At 38.4% G+C, this 20,510-nt stretch overlaps 1 protein-coding gene across 1 annotated transcript in view; it reads right to left on the bottom strand.

Moving 5' to 3' along the window:
- The window catches only part of SNAP91 (synaptosome associated protein 91), a 156,409-nt gene that overhangs the window by 90,137 nt on the left and 45,762 nt on the right, over nucleotides 1–20,510 (bottom strand). The window contains exons 3-7 of the mRNA XM_047763139.1: nucleotides 20,226–20,368; nucleotides 19,090–19,165; nucleotides 18,210–18,312; nucleotides 15,628–15,721; nucleotides 13,807–13,918 (exon numbers count right to left, since the gene is read on the bottom strand). Of these exons, the coding sequence (XP_047619095.1) occupies nucleotides 13,807–13,918; nucleotides 15,628–15,721; nucleotides 18,210–18,312; nucleotides 19,090–19,165; nucleotides 20,226–20,368 (528 nt within the window). The remainder of the gene's footprint in view (nucleotides 1–13,806; nucleotides 13,919–15,627; nucleotides 15,722–18,209; nucleotides 18,313–19,089; nucleotides 19,166–20,225; nucleotides 20,369–20,510) is intronic.

Below are 20,510 nucleotides of genomic sequence, written 5' to 3'. Positions count from 1 at the left end.
CAAAAGCAGCAGCTTCCCTAGTGTGCAAGAACCTATTACTTCAGGAACATCTCAGGAGGCTGAACCCAGAACCAGTTCCTACAGGCTTCTAGTAATGGCATAAGCACCTGACCCCTGTTTTAATTTCCTCTCTATGGAGAACAGGTAGTTTCTGTTTCTTGAGTAGATGCAGTATTCGGTAGCTGAACCAGCTGTAGAAATAAGACCCTCAAAAATATCAAAGGGAATGTCTGGGATTACATAGGTAACCTGATTGAATCTGAAGGCAATGATAACCACCTGCAGTGGCTAGAGAATTGGATTCTCAGAATCCGTGCTGTATAGGAGCAAAATACTTAAATTATGACTTACGGCTTTCTGAAATGAGCACCTAGAATGAAGCCTATCAGAACAAGCAGCTGCTGGGAGAGACCATGATGAGAACAAGGCAGAGAGACCTGTGGGGTGGGCAGCTGCTCCCAACTCCTCTGGAGAGCTTAAAAAGGAAAATGACAACATAGGATCTAAAATTATTGTCTCAAAGTTGCAGACCGTGGTTCTCCAAGCTGCCCTAAAATAATCTTATCCTTGCAGACACAGGGCTGTTGTCATTTAAGGATGAGAGTCTAATCTTGTGAGTGCTGAATTATAACATACATAGACAAGTTAAATTTCCAGCCTCACCATGGTCTCCTTTGTGAAAGTTAGGAAAACAAGAAAGAAAACAAAAGGAAAGTATCTGGGTAGATTCAAACCAAAATGAGCTACTCTTTGCTGGAAAAAACTTTCCTTTCTCAGTCTGAAGAGGGTGGTCTGTCTTGCTTGGAGATCCTGTAATCAACTCACCTTCTACCAGGGAATAAAATTCTCACATCCCATCCCTTTTCTTCTCACCCCTCTACCATTGCTAGTGGCCTCAACACCTAAAATGTGATTTAGAAACCAACAATCCAGCTTGGCCTTGGGAAACAAGTACAGGATTTTGCACATTTATGTTGGCAGTAGTTTCGCCAGATAAAATATTATACACTAGTTATTTTTAAAATTTTTTTATAATTTTTTTGTTTTGTTTTGTTTTTGTCTTTTTGCTATTGCTTGGGCCGCTCCCGTGGCATATGGAGGTTCCCAGACTAGGGGTCTAATCGGAGCTGTAGTCTCCGGCCTATGCCAGAACCACAGCAACACAGGATCCAAGCTGCATCTGCAACCTACACCACAGCTCACAGCAATGCCGGATCGTCAACCCACTGAGCAAGGGCAGGGACCGAACCCACAACCTCATGGTTCCTAGTCGGATTCATTAACCACTGCGCCACAACGGGAACTCCCAGTTAATTTATTTGTAAATAAAGAAGGTGGATTGAGATGGCAGAGGAGTAGAACATGGAGCTCACCTTCTCCCACAAATATATCATCATAAAAGAAAAAAAAAAAACATCCAACGACTCATCTACATGTAGAACGTTTCTCACAGAACATCTACTGAATGCTGGCAGATGATCTCAGACTCCCAAAAAAGGGCAAGAAATCTTCAACATAACTGGGCAGGACAAAAGGAGAAAGAAGGAGAGAGAGAAGAGAAAAAAATCAGGGTGGAATTAGCATTCCTGGGAAGGAGCTGTGAAAGAGGAAAAGAATTTGCACACTGGGAAGCCACCTGATTGACAGAGACATCAGCTTAGACGGGGGAGGGGAGCCTCAAAGCCTCAAAAATTGTCTTTTCATTTTATGATTTCTTTGCTGTGCAAAAGCTTTTGATCCATCAATTCCATTCTTGGGCATATATCTGGAGAAAACCCTAATTCAAAAAGACACATGACCAATGTTCATTGCAGCACTATTTACAACAGCCAAGACATGGAAGCAACCTAAATGTCCAGCCACAGAGAAATGGATAAAGAAGATATGGTACATCTATACAATGGAATATTAGCCATAAGAAGAACAAAATAATGCCATTTGCAGCAACATAGATGAACCTAGAGATAATCATACTAAATGAAATTAAGTCAGAAAAAGAAAAACAAGTATCTCATGAGATCACTAATATGTGGAATCTAACAAGAAATGATACAAGAGAACTCAGAAAACAGAAACAGACTCAAAGATTTTTGAAAGCAAATTTATGGTTACCAAAGGGGAAACACAAGGGAAGGGATAAATTAGGGAGTTTGGAATGACACATTTTATATAAAATGGATAGGTGACAAGGACCTACTATATAGCACAGAGTAACCTACTCAATACTGTGTAATAACCTATATTGGAAAAGAATCTGAAAAGGAAAGGCTATATGTATAATTGATTTGCTTTGCTGTATACCTGAAACTAACACGACTTTGTAAGTCAACTGTACTCCAATAAAACTTATTTCAAAAATCATAAGTTCAAGGAGTTCCTGTCATGGCTCAGTGGTTAACGAATCCAACTAGGAACCATGAGGTTGTGGGTTCGATCCCTGGCCTCACTCAGTGGGTTAAGGATCCGGCATTGTCATGAGCTATGGTGTAGCTCGCAGTTGCTGCTTGGATCCCGTGTTGCTGTGGCTCTGGCGCAGGTCAGCAGCTACAGCTCCGATTAGACCCCTAGCTTGGGAACCTCTATATGCCACAGGAGTGGCCCTAGAAAAGGCAAAAAGACAAAAAAAATCATCAGTTCAAAAAATAAATTCAACAAAAAATTAAAAGGACAGAAACTGAAAAGAAAAGCCTTGGAGAAAAGCACAGCAGCCAGACTGAAGAGGGGAAAGCAGAGAGAGAGCTGTACAGATTATCAGTACCACTACCTGGCACACTACAGCCTGAGACACTCAGACAGGGGCTGGGTGCTGAGGCTCGGGCTTTGGAGGTCAGTCCTGGAGACAGGACTAGGGTTGGCTATATGGAAACAACCTAAGGGGGCTAAGGAGTGGTGCATCACAGCCAAGGGAGGCCAGGAGGAAGCCTGGGCTTACCAGAGAAGCAAGGTGGATTGTTACAGAGTGTGAGGTGGGGGAGGACCACCATAGTAACTTCTTTCTCTGTGTGTGTGGGCTCAGGTGGAAGGGCACCTCTTGCATGGGCTACTGGGGAAGATGCAAGCAACCAAAGCCATCTCAGACTTGAGAGGCTGCCTGCCATGCCTGCCACACCTGTCACACTCCACCATCCTTGGGACCACTGCTGCTGCCAACCAGGTGCTGTCTGTTGCCCCCACCTCCTTGGGAACACATGTGCCTTTCCACTGCTGCCACTGAGGGCCCCATGGCCCACCACTGCCACCACTTCTGATTTCCAGCAACCAGGAACCATCCATTGTCTTCACCTCTCTGGGAACACACACACCCTGCTGTTACCACTGCAAAGGGCCCCAAACTGGGCACTACCACCACCTCACTGGAGGTCACTGCTACTGCTGAGGGCCTGGTGAAGAGGCACTGCCTATAGGTGCCACCCATTGCCCCCACCTCCCTGGAAGTATGCATGGGCCATGCATCTGTACACCCTCTATTAACGGAATAAGGCCCTGCACACACTGAGGAAAAAGACAGCAAGCATCCAAACCAAAAGCAGCTCCTACATCAAAAAAAAAAAAAAAAAAAGAAAGAAAGAAAAGTAAGCCCTCATAAGCTACCCAGGATGCTCTCACATATAAATAGTTGGCTCTCTAAGACTATAGCAGATAATTGTTTCCCCTCAACTCACAGAGTAAGAAAAATATAAGCAAAATAAAGAAGCACAGGGACCATTCCCAGTTAAAAGAAGAGGGGGAATTCCCCTGAAGAAGTAAACAATGAAATAGATCTCTGCAGTCTAACAGATACTGAGTTCAGAACAGTAATGAAAATACTGAAGGAGGTAAGAATGACTATTGATAGTAATGCAGATTACTGTAAAAAGGAATTAGAAACTATAAGGAGGAGCCAAGAAAAATAAGAAAATTCATTTGCCAGGATGAAAATCGAGCTAAAGGCAATGAATAGCAAAATGAGTAATGCAGAGGAACAAACAAGTGACTTAGAAGATGGAATAATGGAAATCACCCAATCAGGACAGCAGGTAGAAAGCCAAATGAAAAAAAAAAAAAATGAAAGGAATATAAGAGACCTATGGGATAATATAAAGAGTGCCAAGCTATGCATAATAGGGATCCCAGGAGGAGAAGAATGAGAAAAGGGGATTGAAGATGTATCTGAAGAAATAATATTTGAAAAATTCCCAAATTTAAAGAAGGAAGCTGATATCCAGATATAAGAACCACAGCGAGTCCCAAACAAATCTATACCAAGACATATTATAATGAAAATGGTGAACTTAAAGATAAGGAGAGGATTCTAAAGGCATCAAGAGAAAAACAAAGAATTAATTACAAGGAAACACCCATAAGGCTAACAACTGATATCTCTACAGAAACACCGGAGGCCAGAAAAGAGTGGCAAGACATATTCAAAGTTCTAAGAAGGAAAAATTAGTAACCTAGAATATGCTACCCAGTAAGATTATCATTTCAAATAGGAGGAGAAATAATTTCTTAGACAAGTAAAAACTAAAAAAAACACAGCAGCACTAAACCTATCCCAAAAGAAATATTGAAAGTCTCCTCTAAATAGGAAAGAAGAAGATACAGTTTGGAAGAAGTTCCAAATGGAAAGTAATAAGCCAGTACAGAGATCAAAAAAGAAAAAAAAAAGTATTTGTGATGGAGTTCCCATCATGGCGCAGTGGTTAATGAATCTCACTAGGAACCATGAGGTTGCAGATTCGGTCCCTGCCCTTGCTCAGCAGGTTAAGGATCCAGCGTTGCTGTGAGCTGTGGTGTAGGTTGCAGATGCGGCTCAGATCCTTCGTTGCTGTGGCTCTGGCGTAGGCTGGTGGCTACAGCTCCGATTAGACCCCTAGCCTGGGAACCTCCATATGTCATGGGAGCAGCCCAAGAAATGGCAAAAAGACAAAAAAAAAAGTATTTGTGAAATCAATGATAAACAGAAGGAATAGCAAAAGGATAAACATGATGTAAAAAGGATATCAAAATCATAAAATGTAGGGAAGGAGAGTAAGAAAATATAGACTACTTTCTTTAGAATGTGTTTGAGCCTATTCGACTATCAGATATAGGAAGGAGTTAACATATTCAAAAAACAAGGCAACCACAAATCACAAACAATACATTCACAAAAACCAAAAAGAAAAGGACACAAACATTAAATAAAAGAAAATCATCCAACCAAAAAAAGAAAAAGGAACAAAGGAGAAACAGAATCAACTGGAAAATAAGGTTTAAAATTGTAATAAATACATATTTATCAATAATTACCTTAAATGTCAATGGAATGAATACTCCAATTAAAAGACATAGAGTAGAAGACTAAATTAAAAAACAAGAGCCTACAATATGCTGCCTACAAGAGACACACCTCAGGGCTAAGGACACATATAGATTGAAAGTGAGGAGGTAGAAAAGGATATTTCATGCAAATGGAAATGACAAGAATGTGGGAGTCACGATACTCACATCAGACAAAATAGACTTTAAAACAAAGGCCATAAAGAAAGAAAAAGAAGGACACTGTTTAACGATAAAAGGATAAATTCACAAAGAGGATATTACACTCATCAACATATATGCCACTAGTATAGGAGCCCTCAAACACATAAAACAATGCTAACAGACATTAAAGTGATGGGAATACAATAATGGTATGAGACTTTAACACCCCACTCAAATGATCAATGGAAAGATCTAGATAGAAAATCAATAAGGCAACAGAGATCTTAAATGACACAGTAGAAGAGTTGGACTTAATTGATATTTTTAGGGCATTGCATCCAAAAAAAAAAAACCCAGAAAACACATTCTTTTCAAGTGCACATGGGACATTCTTTAGGATTGACTGTATACTAGGGCACAAAACTAACTTCAAAACATTTAAGAGCACAGAAATTATTTCAAATATCTTATGACCACAATGGCATGAAACTAGAAATCAACCACAGGAAATCAGAAAAAACTGACTACATAGAGACTAAACAACATACTACTAAATAACAAATGGGTCAATGAAGAAATTGAAAGGAAATTAAAAAACACCTTGAGACAAACAAAAATGAAAACATAACCATACAAAAATCCATGGGATGCTGCAAAAATAGTTTGCAGAAGTTCACAGGCCTGCCTCAGAAAATAAGAAAAATCTCAAACAACCTAACCTAGCACCTAAAAGAATTAGAAAAATAAGAACAAACAAGACCTAAAGTCAGCAAAAGGAAGGAAATAATAAAGATCAGAAAGGAAATCAATAGAATAGAGATCCAAAAAAAAAAGAAAAAAGAAAAAAACAATAAAACCAAGAGCTGGTTCTTCAAAGGGTTAACAAAATTGGCAAACCATTGGCCAGGTTCACCAAGAAGAAAATAGAATCAAAATAAGCAAAATAAGAAATTAAAAAGAAATTTAAACTGATACTGAAGAAATACAAAAAACCATAAGAGAATACTATGAACAATTACATGCCAACAAATCCGACAACCTGGAAGAAATGGACTTTCTAGAAATATCCAGTCCACCAAAACTGAATCAAGAAGAAAGAGATAATTTGAACTGACTGATCACTAGAAATAAAAGTTGAGTATGTAACAAAAAATCTCATACAAACAAAACTCCCAGGACCAGATGGCTTCACAGATGAATTCTAGCAAACATACAAAGAAGAACTTATACCCATCCTTCTTAAACTCTTCCAAAAGACTGAAGAGGAGGAACACTCCCAAAGATATTCAATGAAGCCACCATCAACCTAATACCAAAATCAAAGATACTACCAAAAAAGAAAATTATAGCCAATATCTTTAATGAATATAGGTGCAAAAATCCTCAACAAAGTTTTAGCCAACTAAATCCAACAATATGTAAAAAATATCATACACTACAACCAAGTGGGTTTCATCCCAAATTCACAAGGATGATTCAACATATGCAAATCAATCAATGTAATACACAACATTAACAAAAGTCAAAAACCACATATCTCAAAAGGTGCAGAAAAAGCATTTGACAAAATTCAACATCCATTCATAATAAAAACTCTTAATAAAGTGGGTATAAAGGGAATATATCTCAACATAATAAAATCCATTTATGACAAACCCACAGCCAATATAGTATTCAATGGAGAAAAGCTGAAAGTCTTCCTGCTAAAATCTGGAACAAGACACAGATGCCCCCTCTCACCATTTTTATTCAACATAGTATTGGAAGTCCTGGCCACAGCAATCACACAAGAGAAAGAAATAAAAGGTATCCAAATTGGAAGGAAAGAGGTATAGTTGTCACTATATGCAGATGACATAATACTACATATTAAAAACATAAAGGAATCTACACAAACACTATTCAATTTGATACATGAATTGAGCAAAGTAGCAGGATAAAAAATTAATATTCAGAAATTGGTTGCATTTTTTTACACTAACAATGAAATATCAGAAAATAAATGTAAAAATACAATACATTTTTAAATTGCACCAAAAAATACCTATGAATAAATCTGACCAAGGAGGTGAAAGCCTTATATGCTGAGAACTACAAAACATTAATAAAAGAAATTAAAGATGCTTCAAAGAAATGGAAAATATCCCAGCTCTTGGGTTGGAGGAATTTTACTGTTAAAATGGCCATGCTACCCAAAGCAATCTATATATTTAATGTGATCTCTATCAAATTACCTATGATAGTTTTCACAGACTAGAACAAATAATTCAATAATTTATATGGAACCATAAAAGACCTAGAATTGCCAAAGCAATTCTGAGGTAAAAAACAAGGCAGGAGGCATAACTCTCCCACACTTCAGACAACACTACAAAGCTACAGCAATCAAAACAGTGTGGTATTGGAACAAAAAGAGACATATGGATCAATGGAACAGAATAGAGAGCCTAAAAATAAACCCAAATACCTATGGTCAATTAATCTTTAACAAAAGAGGGAAGAATATAAAATGGGAAAAAGTCTCTTTAGCAAGTGGTGCTGGGGAAACTGGAAAAAATGTATGCAACTAGAATACACCATGCACAAAAATAAACTCAAAATGACTTAAAGACTTAAACATAAGACAAGACACCATAAAACTCTTAGGTGAGAACATAGGCAAAACACTCTTCAACACTGACCATACAAATGTTTTCTTAGGTCAGTCTCCCAAGACTATAGAAATAAAAACAAAAATAAACCAATGGGACCTAAATCAAATTTATAAGCTTTTGCACAGCAAAGGAAACCATGAAGAAAATGAAAATACAATCTATGGAATAGGGGAAAATATTTAAATGATTCAACAGACAAGGGCTTAAGCTCCAAAATATACAAACAACTGATATAATTCAACAATAAAAAAACAAACAACCCAATTGAAAAATGGGCAGAGGATCTAAATAGACATTTCTCCGAAGAAGACATACCATGCTAGCAGGTACATGAAAAATGCTCAACATCACTAATTATTAGAGAAATGCAAATCAAAACTACAATGAGGTACCACCTCACACCAGTGAGAATGGCCATGATTAATGACTCTACAAATAACAAATGCTGGAGAGGGTATTGAGAAAAGAGAACTATACTGTTGGTGGGAATGTAAATTGGTATAACTACTATGGAAAGCAATATGGAGGTTCTTCAGAAAACTAAATATTGAACAACCATATAAGCCAGCAATCCCACTCCCTGGCATATACCGAGACAAAACTTTCATTCAAAAAGATACATGCCCCCTTATGTTTATAACAGCACTGTTCACAATAGCCACGACATGGAACAACCTAAATATCTATAGGCAGATGAATGGATTAAGATGCAGTACATATATACAGTGGAATACTACTCAGCCATAAAAAGAACAAAATAAGGCCATTTGCAGCAACATGGATGCAACTAGAGATCATCACACTAAATGATGTAAGTCAGACAGAAAAAGACAAATACCATATGATAATCACTTATACATAGAATCCAAAATATGGCACAAATAAACCTATCTACAAAACAGAAACATACAGTCATAGAGAACAGACTTGCGGTCGCTAAGGGGGAGGGGAAAGGGAGTGGGATGGACTGGGAGCTTAGGGTGAGTAGATGCAAACTATTACATTTAGAATGGATAAGCAATGAGGTCCTGCTGTATAGCACAGGGCACTATATCCAATCTCCTGGGATAGACTATGATGAAAAGGAATATTAAAAAAAAGAATGTGTATATATATATGTTGCATATGTATGACTGAGTCACTTTTTCCAGCAGAAATTGGCACATTATAAATCAACTATACTTCAGTAATAAATTTTAAATGCAAATAATAATTTTTAGCATAAATAGGTTTCAAATAGTCCACGGAATTTACTAACAATGGCATTTGTGTTGATATAAATACAAATTGAATTGGGCAACTTGTACTTTTTTTCCTCCCGAACCTGGCAATCCTAATATAAAAATCTAGAGAATTCAAATATATTCTAAAGCCTCTGAGCCTCCAAACAGGAAAGAAGGACTTTTGTGTTTTTTGGTGTTTGTGTTTTTGTGATATCACTGATGATTCATTAATTTGGGTGATCATGCTCCAAGCAAATTCAAAATCCTGGCCTAAGCATCCTGGAGTGGCTCAATGATTCCCAAAATGAAGCAAATCCCAAACTGAAGTCCCCCAGACCAACAGCCTAAGCACCAGGTCCCCAGTAGACATGCAAATTCTCAGGTCCTACCCCAGACCTACTGCATTAGAAGCTCTGAGTTAGTGTCCAGCAACCTGATTTTTAATAAGCCCTCCAGAAGGTCTTGAGCAAGAGCCTTGAAATCCTGCCAAAAGCATTTATTCCTACTCTTCTTCAAGGGGACCTTTCTTAGAGTGACTATGCTCAGGGGAAAGGGACATACCCAGAGTTTTCAGGGACATGCACTGTTAGTCAATTCTACTCTCTGGAGATCCAGAATGTCACTATACATTCTACTAATGTGAGGGAGGCTTTTTGGAGATAGTAGATTTAAAAAAAAATTAGATCCAGTGGGTGCATAAACAATCCTTGGTTATTTCCCCAGTTTCCCAGATACATAAATGGAACAGAAATACTTTGAAATTAGCAGAATCCCCACATTGGTTTTTTGATCTCTGCAAAGATCCAGGGTAGCAATTCCATCCTATTCCCAGTTAACTTGAATATCTGGTTTGTGTGAAAGATAAAAGGCTTTTAGAGACCAACAGCAGGTTTCAGTAAACTTAATCAGGTGATGACTCCTCCTTGCAAAGATCCAGATGTGTCCTCTTTTCACGCAGAAAATCAGCACTGTTCCTGACAGCTGATAGGCATCTGTCAAAGGAGCTGTTTCTTTTACATCTATCCCCATAAACAGAACTCACCAGGAGTAGTTTGCTTTCATCTGGCAAGGATGCCAGTACACGCTAACTGTCTTATTTCAAGGATATCAACCCTGCTGGCTGTCCTAATGCTCCTGGATATCATTTGATACCATCAGGAAGACTTGCAGTGAGTGGGCAAAAATTTCAGGTATGCTAGGTGCCTTAATAAGTCTCATGCATGTCAAAGGGTAGGAGACCATGGAGAGTTCAGGGACCTGCTACCTCAATGAAGTTTCCATGGGTCCCAAGGTCCTCTCCAAATGAAAGACATGTTGCTTCACATTGCACTCCTACAACTAAAAGGCAGGCAAAAGTTTTGCATAGCTTTTTTGCTTTTGGAGGTAACATATACAACACAGTTATGTCCTGCTTTAAATAGGGTGTCAGGTTATGGTGTCAGACACAAGTAGAGCCGAGATCAAAGGAAGACTCTGCAACTGCTCCCAAGTGGTGCCACGCAGGCCTTTGTTCCTGCAGATCTAAAGGTACTCAAAGTGCCTGCAGCAGATCCAAATGCTGCACAACGGTGCTGGCACCCTCCAAAAGGAAAATACAATAGAAGCCTCTAGTGCTTTTGAGCAGCACCCTGTCTTTTTCAGACAGAAACTATCTCCATTGGAAGAACTGCTCTTGCCTTGCTTCTAGAGACTGAGCTTCTGACTATAGAATACCAAGTGATTGATCTTAAGACCTCAAGTGGTATCTAATACACCAAATCACAAAGCTTGACAAGAGCAAGAATACACTTCATCATCAATCAGAGGTGGTAACATAAGAGATCAGTCTCAAGCAGTGCTGAAACACCCATGTAGGTTCTATGAACAGATGGCTCACACTCCCAGTATACCTACATCTGTGTTGCTATTTCTTCCCTCAAATCATGCCTATGGCCTTTGGGGAGATTCCTATGGCTGGCAGACAGAGGGAAAGGAGAATTAAAGCTTGGTTTAAAGATGTTTTCTCATACTGGCACCAGTTAGAAGTGGTTTGCTGAATCATTATAGTTCAGAAAGGGCTGACCTTGTCAGTAGAAAGACATCTTTTAGCATAGGCCAAACTTCAAGCAGTAGGTACATCTGATTTTTCCTTTATGTTGAAGGAAATATGGGGAGGACATATGAAACTACATCAAAACACAAACATCTCCAGGAGTAGCATCAGATGTTGTTGTCAGCACAGTGGAACAGTTATTTATCCTTACGGGACTTAGTCTAAGTGGCAAAGCCTAGAACCTGCTCCTCCAGTCACTCCAAAATTTTGCAGGCACCAAAATCACTGTATGAAATCCTCTTCCGCTAAAAACATCTAGGGGGCTTTCCATTCCCTGAACTTGATCTTGACATAAGTATACCAGCAATGAGATAGTAGAAAAGGAATACAAAAATACAACACCTTTTAAAATTGCACCTCAAAAAAATCAAATGCCTCGGAATACACCTGACCAAGGAGGTAAAGGACCTCTATGCCGAGAACTATAAAACTTTAATCGAAGAAATTAAAGAAGATGTAAAGAAATGGAAAGATATTCCATGTTCCTGGATTGGAAAAATCAATATTGTAAAAATGGCCATACTGCCCAAAGCAATCTACAGATTCAATGCCATCCCTATCAAATTACCCAGGACATTTTTCACAGAACTAAAACAAACAATCCAAACATTTATATGAACAGCATAAGACCCAGAATTGCCAAAGCAATCCTGAGGAACAAAAACCAAGCAGGAGGCATAACACTCCTAGACTTCAGGCAATACTACAAAGCCACAGTCATCAATATAGCGTGGTACTGGTATCAAAACAGACAGACAGACCAATGGAACAGAATAGAGAACCCGGAAATAAACCCTGACACCTATGGTCAATTAATCTTTGACAAGGGAGGCAAGAACATCAAACGGGAAAAAGAAAGTCTATTCAGCAAGCATTGCTGGGAAACCTGGACAGCTGCATGCAAAGCAATGAAACTAGAACACACCCTCACACCATGCACAAAAATAAACTCAAAATGGCTGAAAGACTTCAATATACGACAGGACACCATCAAACTCCTAGAAGAAAACATAGGCAAAACACTCTCTGACATCAACATCATGAATGTTTTCTCAGGTCAGTCTCCCAAAGCAACAGAAATAAGAGCAAAAATAAACCCATGGGACCTCATCAAACTGAAAAGCTTTTGCACAGCAAAGGAAACCAAAAAGAAAACAAAAAGACAACTTACAGAATGGGACAAAATAGTGTCAAACGAGGCAACAGACAAGGGCTTAATCTCTAGACTACACAAACAACTTATACAACTCAACAGCTAAAAAGCCAACCAACCAATGGAAAAATGGGCAAAAGACCTGAATAGACTGTTCTCCAAGGAAGACATACAGATGGCCAGCAAACACATGAAAAAATGCTCAACATCGCTGATTATAAGAGAAATGCAAATCAAAACTACCATGAGATACCACCTCATACCAGTCAGAATGGCCATCATTAATAAGTCCACAAATAACAAGTGCTGGAGGGGTTGTGGAGAAAAGGGAACCCTCCTACACTGTTGGTGGGAATGTCAACTGGTACAGCCACTATGGAGAACAGTTTGGACATACCTTAGAAATCTATACATAGAACTTCCATAGGACCCCACAATCCCACTCTTGGGCATCTATCCGGACAAAACTACTTAAAGGAGACACATGCACCCGCATGTTCATTGCGGCACTATTCACAATAGCCAGGACATGGAAACAACCCAAATGTCCATCAACAGACGATTGGATTCGGAAGAAGTGGTATATATACACAATGGAATACTACTCAGCCATAAAAAAGAATGACATAATGCCATTTGCAGCAACATGGATGGAACTAGAGACTCTCATACTGAGTGAAATGAATCAGAAAGACAAAGATAAGTACCATATGATATCACTGATATCTGGAATCTAATATAGGGGACAAACAATCCTTTGCACAGAAAAGAAAATCATGGACTTTGAAAATAGACTTGTGGCTGCCTGATGGGGGGGGGGAGGGAGTGGGAGGGATCGGGAGCTTGGGCTTATCAGACACAACTTAGAATAGATTTACAAGGAGATCCTGCTGAGTAGCAATGAGAACTATGTCTAGATACTCATATTTCAACAGAACAAAGGGTGGGAAAAAATGTATACATGTAAGAGTAACTTGATCCCCATGCTGTACAGCAGGAAAAAAAAAAACATAAAAAAAGTAAAAAAAAAAAGAAATGTTGAAATGTGTATCAGCAGATAATAATATTAGAGAAATAGTAAATGCAATAAAGAGCAGTATAAATCTGGGAAAAAAATACACAGAGAAATGTCACCTGAATAAGTCATGTATTTAGATATCTTATGAAAGCTGAAATATCCAAATCTTTGCATTCTGATACCATGTCTATTCACAAACACCATTCAGTAGTTCTACCTACCAAGTAAATTAATAACTCCGTCATTGTAGCAAGCAAAAAGTTTGATAAGGTCTTTGAAAAGAAGCATAAATGCAGCATTTATGACACCATTCGTTAGCTCATTTGGATGTACCTAGAAAAAGATGAAAATTTCATAGGTTAACTGCATGTTATCAAATGACAATTTTTTCTCAGGGAACATTAAAATGTCTCAAATGAATACTACAAATTCATAGGCAATGTTGTAAAACCGCTTGAGTAACCCTAAAAATAGCAAAAGATGGACTTTCTTTTTTTTTGTTGTTTCAACTGAACTCAATGAAGTCAGTCCTATCAATGATAAGACATATATTCATTCTATTAGATCAATGATCCATAGATCAATCAAATCCATCTTCTGAACACCTGGCCTCTTGTTGCTTTTACTATGTCATACTACATTCTTCCCTTTCCCCCATGTAATGGTCTTTACATGGGCCCCTGGCTCAGGCTCCAGGGGCCCAGAGTGGCTGAAAGAGGAAGTGCTGCTTCGGGAACGGACACCTTACCCCTAAATTAATTCTTGAGACTCATAGCATTCACTCTAATCACCAACACAAAGAAGAATAATTTCTCTTCATTCCCAGATCCCTGTTTCCAACTCCTCAACCTCTGCTCTTTTTGCTTTTATGACTTCTTTCCTCCATTAATTAAGGCAGTACCATCATGAAGGGTAAGGAAAGCATAGAAAATGAAGGAATAAAAAGAAAAAAAAAGTTAAGAGAAGTAATTCCATACATACCTAGTGAAGTCCTTACTATAAAATCTGTCAAAAAAACCACCACTAAGCTGGTTTTCTGCTTTTACTGAAATTTCACAGGAGTCTATGACTAGGATTCAGTGACAGACTAAATTATATAATCTTAGCAATTTTAAGAATATTTGAGGAAAATTTTTGTTTTAGGCAAGTATCAAATAGATGAAAGCTAACAACATGAGTTAAAAATCTTCCTGCATGTCAGAATATTTTATTTTCATGAATCATATGAAACTTTTGTTAAACTTTTCTTTCGACCATGCCCACGCATGGGGACCCCAAGTTCCCAGGCCAGGAACTGAACCCTTGCCACTGAACAACACTGAATCCTTAACTGCTAGGGTACCAGGGAACTACCACCATTTTTTATTTTGAAATAACTGAAAATCCACATGCAACTGTAAAAAATATAGAGATCCCATGTACTATTTACCAGTTTCTCCCAAAGGTAGCATCTTGTAGAACTATAGTACACTGTCACATCCAGAATACAGCTATTGACAGAATGTACCAATCTCACTTAGATCTCCCCAGTTCTACTTGTTTGTGTGTGTATTTAGATAATCTTATCATATGTGAGTGAATTAGTGCATCTGCCACCATAGTCAAGATACAGGTGTGGTTTTAAGAAACAAGGCAGGTTGGCTTTGTCAGGAAGAAGGACCACAGCAAAACAAAAACAGTTCTCTTCAGTGGATGCTGTCATGCAAGCACTCTAGATAAAATGATTTCTAATAGCAGGTTGTCATTTAGCTGCTGGGATGAGCCTTTTGCAGCTACTTTATCCTGTCAAACAAACAGGAGGCCATCCTCCTGCTTGGAACATGGTGTTCCAGGAATGCACCACTCCTAGGTTTCCATAACTTAGGTTAACACCTGGCAAACAGGGCAATCAAAATCCTCTCCACTGCACCAACAGCCCACACTAAGCGTTCAATGAATTCATCTCTAAGTCTGTTTCATGGGGAAATTCTTTATCAGTGGCCCACCTTCCAATAAAAAGCAATACCGATTGTGTAAGAAGAATTTTCTGATGAGATACGTACGTCAAATTCCAGCAGGGCATCAATCTGTCCCTGTAGGATGGGCATACTCTTCAGCAGCTTTTCAGGAGCCATGGTTCGCATGACACCATCAGCCCTACAATTAAAATTAAAAAAAAAAAGGAAAAGGTAAAACTTACTTGTATGTGGAAAATTCAAGACCATGTGCATTGTTCCGAGCTGTCTCCCCTCTACTGCCTTGTGGGATGTTTTTTGGGGTGGGAAGAAGCTGTGGCTGGTTCCCGAGGCTGTGGCTGGTTCCCCTACTTCTATAATCCTCCTGACTCACTCTCATTTCTCAACCACACAGGTAATGCTTTCTCCACACTGCCCTCAGGAAGAAAGCAATGCCCTCTGGATAAAAGGGGCCAGCTGAATTTCTGAATGGATTTTTCTATGTTAATAACAAAAAATAGTAGTATTTAAAATACAGGTATCCTAAACCAAATCACAGACATAGAGAACAGACTTATGGTTGTTAAGGGGTGGGTGGGGAGGGAGTGGGACGGACCAGGAGTTTGGGATTGGTAGATGCAAACCATTATGTTTAGAATGGATAAGCACAGGCAACTATATTCAATCTCTTAGGGTAGACCATGATGGAAGATAACATAAGAAAAGTGACTGGGTCACTTTGATGACAGCATAAATTGGCACAACACCATCAATCAACTATACTTCAATTGGAAACAAAACAAAACAAAACAAAATACAGGCTTCCTAAACCTCAGTTTGTTTCTTTTTGAGAGAGAGAGAAAATTTGTCTTGGAAGCCTTCAAAACCTACGGGACTGGGAACAGAATGGATATTATTATCCATCAGGTAAAGAAAACTGCATTCTGATTTGCAGCTTGGCTGAAACAAGATGCAGTTCAGCAGCTGGGGAGAATGAGACTTGAGATTAGAGCTGAAGGGGGCGTCAGAGGGGTAATGGACCCTGGACCCACTCACAGGCCTCCTCCAGGGATGGCCAAGGAACAGCAGGACTGAAACAGGTTACGGCAATGAAATGCCCAGGTCATGTGAACGGGCTAATGGCAGCTTTTGGGGTCTCTCCCACTCCAATGGTAAGGACAGCATCCCAAAGTGCCTTTCTGTGCCCATACAGGGTATACAAGCTTCTAAGAAGGCTGTGGAGAGGTCATCATCCAGCTGGGACAGGAGCATGAACTAGCAGCATCTCTAATAAGTTGGGGATGAAGTCAAAACCTAGATTTCATAAAATGCTCACCCACAAGAAACTTATTTGAATAGGTAAGTTTATATTTTTCACCACTATGATTTAAAAAAAAAAAAAAAAAGGTAGTTAGAAGCTAAGTTTAGATCAGCTGTTAGAAAAGAGAGTTGAACCTTTTTGTGTGGATTCTTGAGACTAAAATACTAAACTTTCTACAACATGTTTCCATTATTTCCAGTTAGGAACAGATAGAAGATTTGCCTAGATTTGTGGCTGTATACTTCTAAACTCAAAAAACTATTCAGAGGGAAATAAATGGTAATTATGAATTAAATGCAAGTGTTTCTGTTTCAGTGAGGTTTTCCTAATCAATGGTTAGTATTAATGATTAGTTCAATCACGGTATGTGTGCATGTGTGTTTGTGTGTGTGTATAATAGTAGGTCAATATTAGCCCCAAAATAGATCTACGCCACATACACAGCTCAGCTGCACTTCAATCAAAAACACACTGATGGAGTTCCCGTCGTGGCGCAGTGGTTAACGAATCCGACTAGGAACCATGAAGTTGCGGGTTCGGTCCCTGCCCTTGCTCAATGGGTTAACGATCCGGCGTTGCCGTGAGCTGTGGTGTAGGTTGCAGATGCGGCTCGGATCCCGCGTTGCTGTGGCTCTGGCGTAGGCCGGAGGCTACAGCTCCGATTCGACCCCTAGCCTGGGAACCTCCATATGCCGCGGGAGCGGCCCAAGAAATAGCAACAACAACAACAACAACAAAAGACAAAATAAATAAATAAATAACATTTAAAAAAAAAAACAAAACACATTGAAGTGTTCCTGCCATAGTGAGTCGGTTAAGAAGTCTGACTGCAGTGGCTCAGGTCCCTGGCCCAGCACAATGGGTTAAAGGATCAGATATTGCTACAGCTGCTGTGTAGGTTGCAACTATGGCTCAGATTCAATCCCTGGCCTGGGAACTTTCATATGCCATGGGTGTGGCCATAGAAAAAAAATGAAATTAAAAAGAAAAAAACCACACTGAAATAACATTATCAACTACAGCCACTGTACTTTTAAATGAACCTTGTTTAAATTCTCTCCATTTAAAATTATTTAAAAGTATATATGTATTCAATAATTTTGAACTGATTAACAAATAAAATGTTATACCATGTCAACCCTGGGAAGCAAATCAGATTTTCTGAATGAAAATATAAATATAGTAACACATATGGCAACCTCAAGGTTGATTTCCATATTATTAATTGAGCTTCTCTTTTAGGGGATTGAAAACTGGGCCTCCATGATCAAAATTAGTTGGCAGGTAAACTTAGTTAAGATAAACCAAGTATGCCTCAAAGACTTATTCTCCCCAAACAAATATGAGAAGAAGAAGAAAAAAAACATACCCTTTCTTCACTCTGGCAAAATCAAATGCCATCTGTCTGTAAGAGAAAGCCTTTTCATTCAGATATCTACTATAGCGCCTTATAAAGGTAGACATATCATAACCTGGGGGAGAGCCAGAGAAAATAAAACTAATTAATAAAATACCTTCAATTGCGCTTTTCTTAATACCAGTTTTTAAAAACTCCTTAAATGTAAATAATTCTAAGATGAGGTCAGTAAGTATGCCACAGGCCTCACTTAAAATCCTACTTTAGGCAAAAGTACTTTTGGCATGAGACATTCTAAGACTACTCATTTTTGTTATGCTACCATCCTCAAGCAGACTGTCTTTTCTGATTTTTCCCTTACATTTTTGTTCACTGTTTAAATAACAGCCTGTTCCAGACTTTATCCACAGAGCTATCCAAGAAGTACCCACTTGCTTGGTGAGCCTGCCTTAAACATAATAGGCAATCAGCAAATGTGATGAATGAACAAATGACTGCAGTTCAAATTCTATCAATTTACAAAAAAATCACGTAACACTGGCCCTTTTCTTTAATTGGGAAAGAATCTTTTATTTCATTGCCTTTTGCACCTTCATAAACAAACGATATAGGTCTAGCAAACCCACTGTTACTTTTTAAGGTAAATACTGAAAAAGACAAAAAAAATTGATATAATATTCAAATTCATTAACATAATATTAATATAATATTCATATGCTGACAATTATTTTAAAGTTCCTATAAAGTAACTATATAGTTTCTTTTATAATTTTCTTAGATAGCCAAGAGAGCTATCAGTAACAATGATTTTGAAAGAGTAACCCTACTTCAAAAATTAAAAATTCTGCATCAAACATGTCAGCAAGAAAATGATAAAACATAGTATCCTTACCATGGGATCCACTTTTGTCCAAAAAATTGCTGAGATTGAATAGTGTATTTCTAGAGGCCAAATACTGAATAAATCTCTGAAAAACAGACATTAGAATCACACAGGGAACTACACTCAATATCCTGTGACAAATCATAATGGAAAAATAAGAATAAGAATATACATATATATATGTGTGTATAAATGAATCGCTTTGCTCTATACTTGAAACTAGCAAAACATTGTAAATCAACTAAACTTCAATAAAATTTTAAGAAATTAGAATTAACATCAATATTATCAAAATCATTACTTTAAATACTTTCTGACATTAGAGCTACTTTTAAAAAATATATAAATTCTCATTGTTATCTTCTTTGCCTAGTTATAAAGTATCCAAGTCTGCTGGTTTTCTCTTGAGAGGGAATAAGGACTGAATCAGGAGCTCCTGTCATGGCTCAGTGGAAACGAATCTGACTAGCACCATGAGGACATAGGTTCGATCCCTGGCCCTGCTCAGTGGGTTAAGGATCTGGCATTGGCATGAGCTGCAGTGTAGGTCACAGACACTGCTCAGATCTGGTGCTGCTGTGACTGTGGCGTAGGTGGGCGGCTACAGCTCTGATTCGACCCCTAGCCTGGGAACCTCCATATGTAGTAGAAGCAGCCCTAAAAAGACACATACACACAAAAGACTGAATCATACTTACTGAATTAGAATTAAATTGTATGATCTTTCATTTCTGCATATAACAAAACCACTGCAATTTAACAGGATTTAGGAGGTTGCCGCATAAATTGGATAATTTATAGTTGGTCAATATTTTCCAAAATTCAACATTTTTATGAAAGCAACTTTTACACAGAGGCACAAAGGAATATTTCCAACTGGAAGAATAATTTTCTTGTTCCTTTCTCCTAACATTTTTGTCCATGAATATGTTTACAGGGTATATACATATTTAACACTTCGATATCTCTAAGAAAATGTCTAACAACACTTTTCTGGAAGATAGCTAAAGAGAAGATTAAAACTGCACTCCAGAGACTTTGAACCATATATTTCCTCTATTTTTCTATTAGTGGAAGCTCAAAGGTTGGTAAGTCATCACCAGTCTCCCTCCCCTGCCAGAAAAGTAAATGTTTCTGTAGTTTACCTCATTTCCATGCACCATGAGATGATGTGTTGTGACTAAAGCTTTAAATACAACCACCCAGCTACTGTTTGTTGCCCGCTCGAAGAGCGTGTCCGCCATCTGAGGAATATTAACATTGGTCTCATTGGTAGCCTGGATCAAGTCTATGAGAACAGAAGATTTCGGTCAATGACACTCTTAGCACAATGTCCCAAACATGCAGACACTTATGCCTTCACCATTTGAAGGCAATAACATAAATGTATTTTTTTGAAACATTCTATCTTCAAGCCTACTTCCCTTGGA

Source organism: Phacochoerus africanus, chromosome 2 (genome assembly GCF_016906955.1).
Source record: "Phacochoerus africanus isolate WHEZ1 chromosome 2, ROS_Pafr_v1, whole genome shotgun sequence".
NCBI classification, from domain to species: domain Eukaryota; kingdom Metazoa; phylum Chordata; class Mammalia; order Artiodactyla; family Suidae; genus Phacochoerus; species Phacochoerus africanus.
This window is presented reverse-complemented; position numbering and strand designations above follow the sequence as displayed.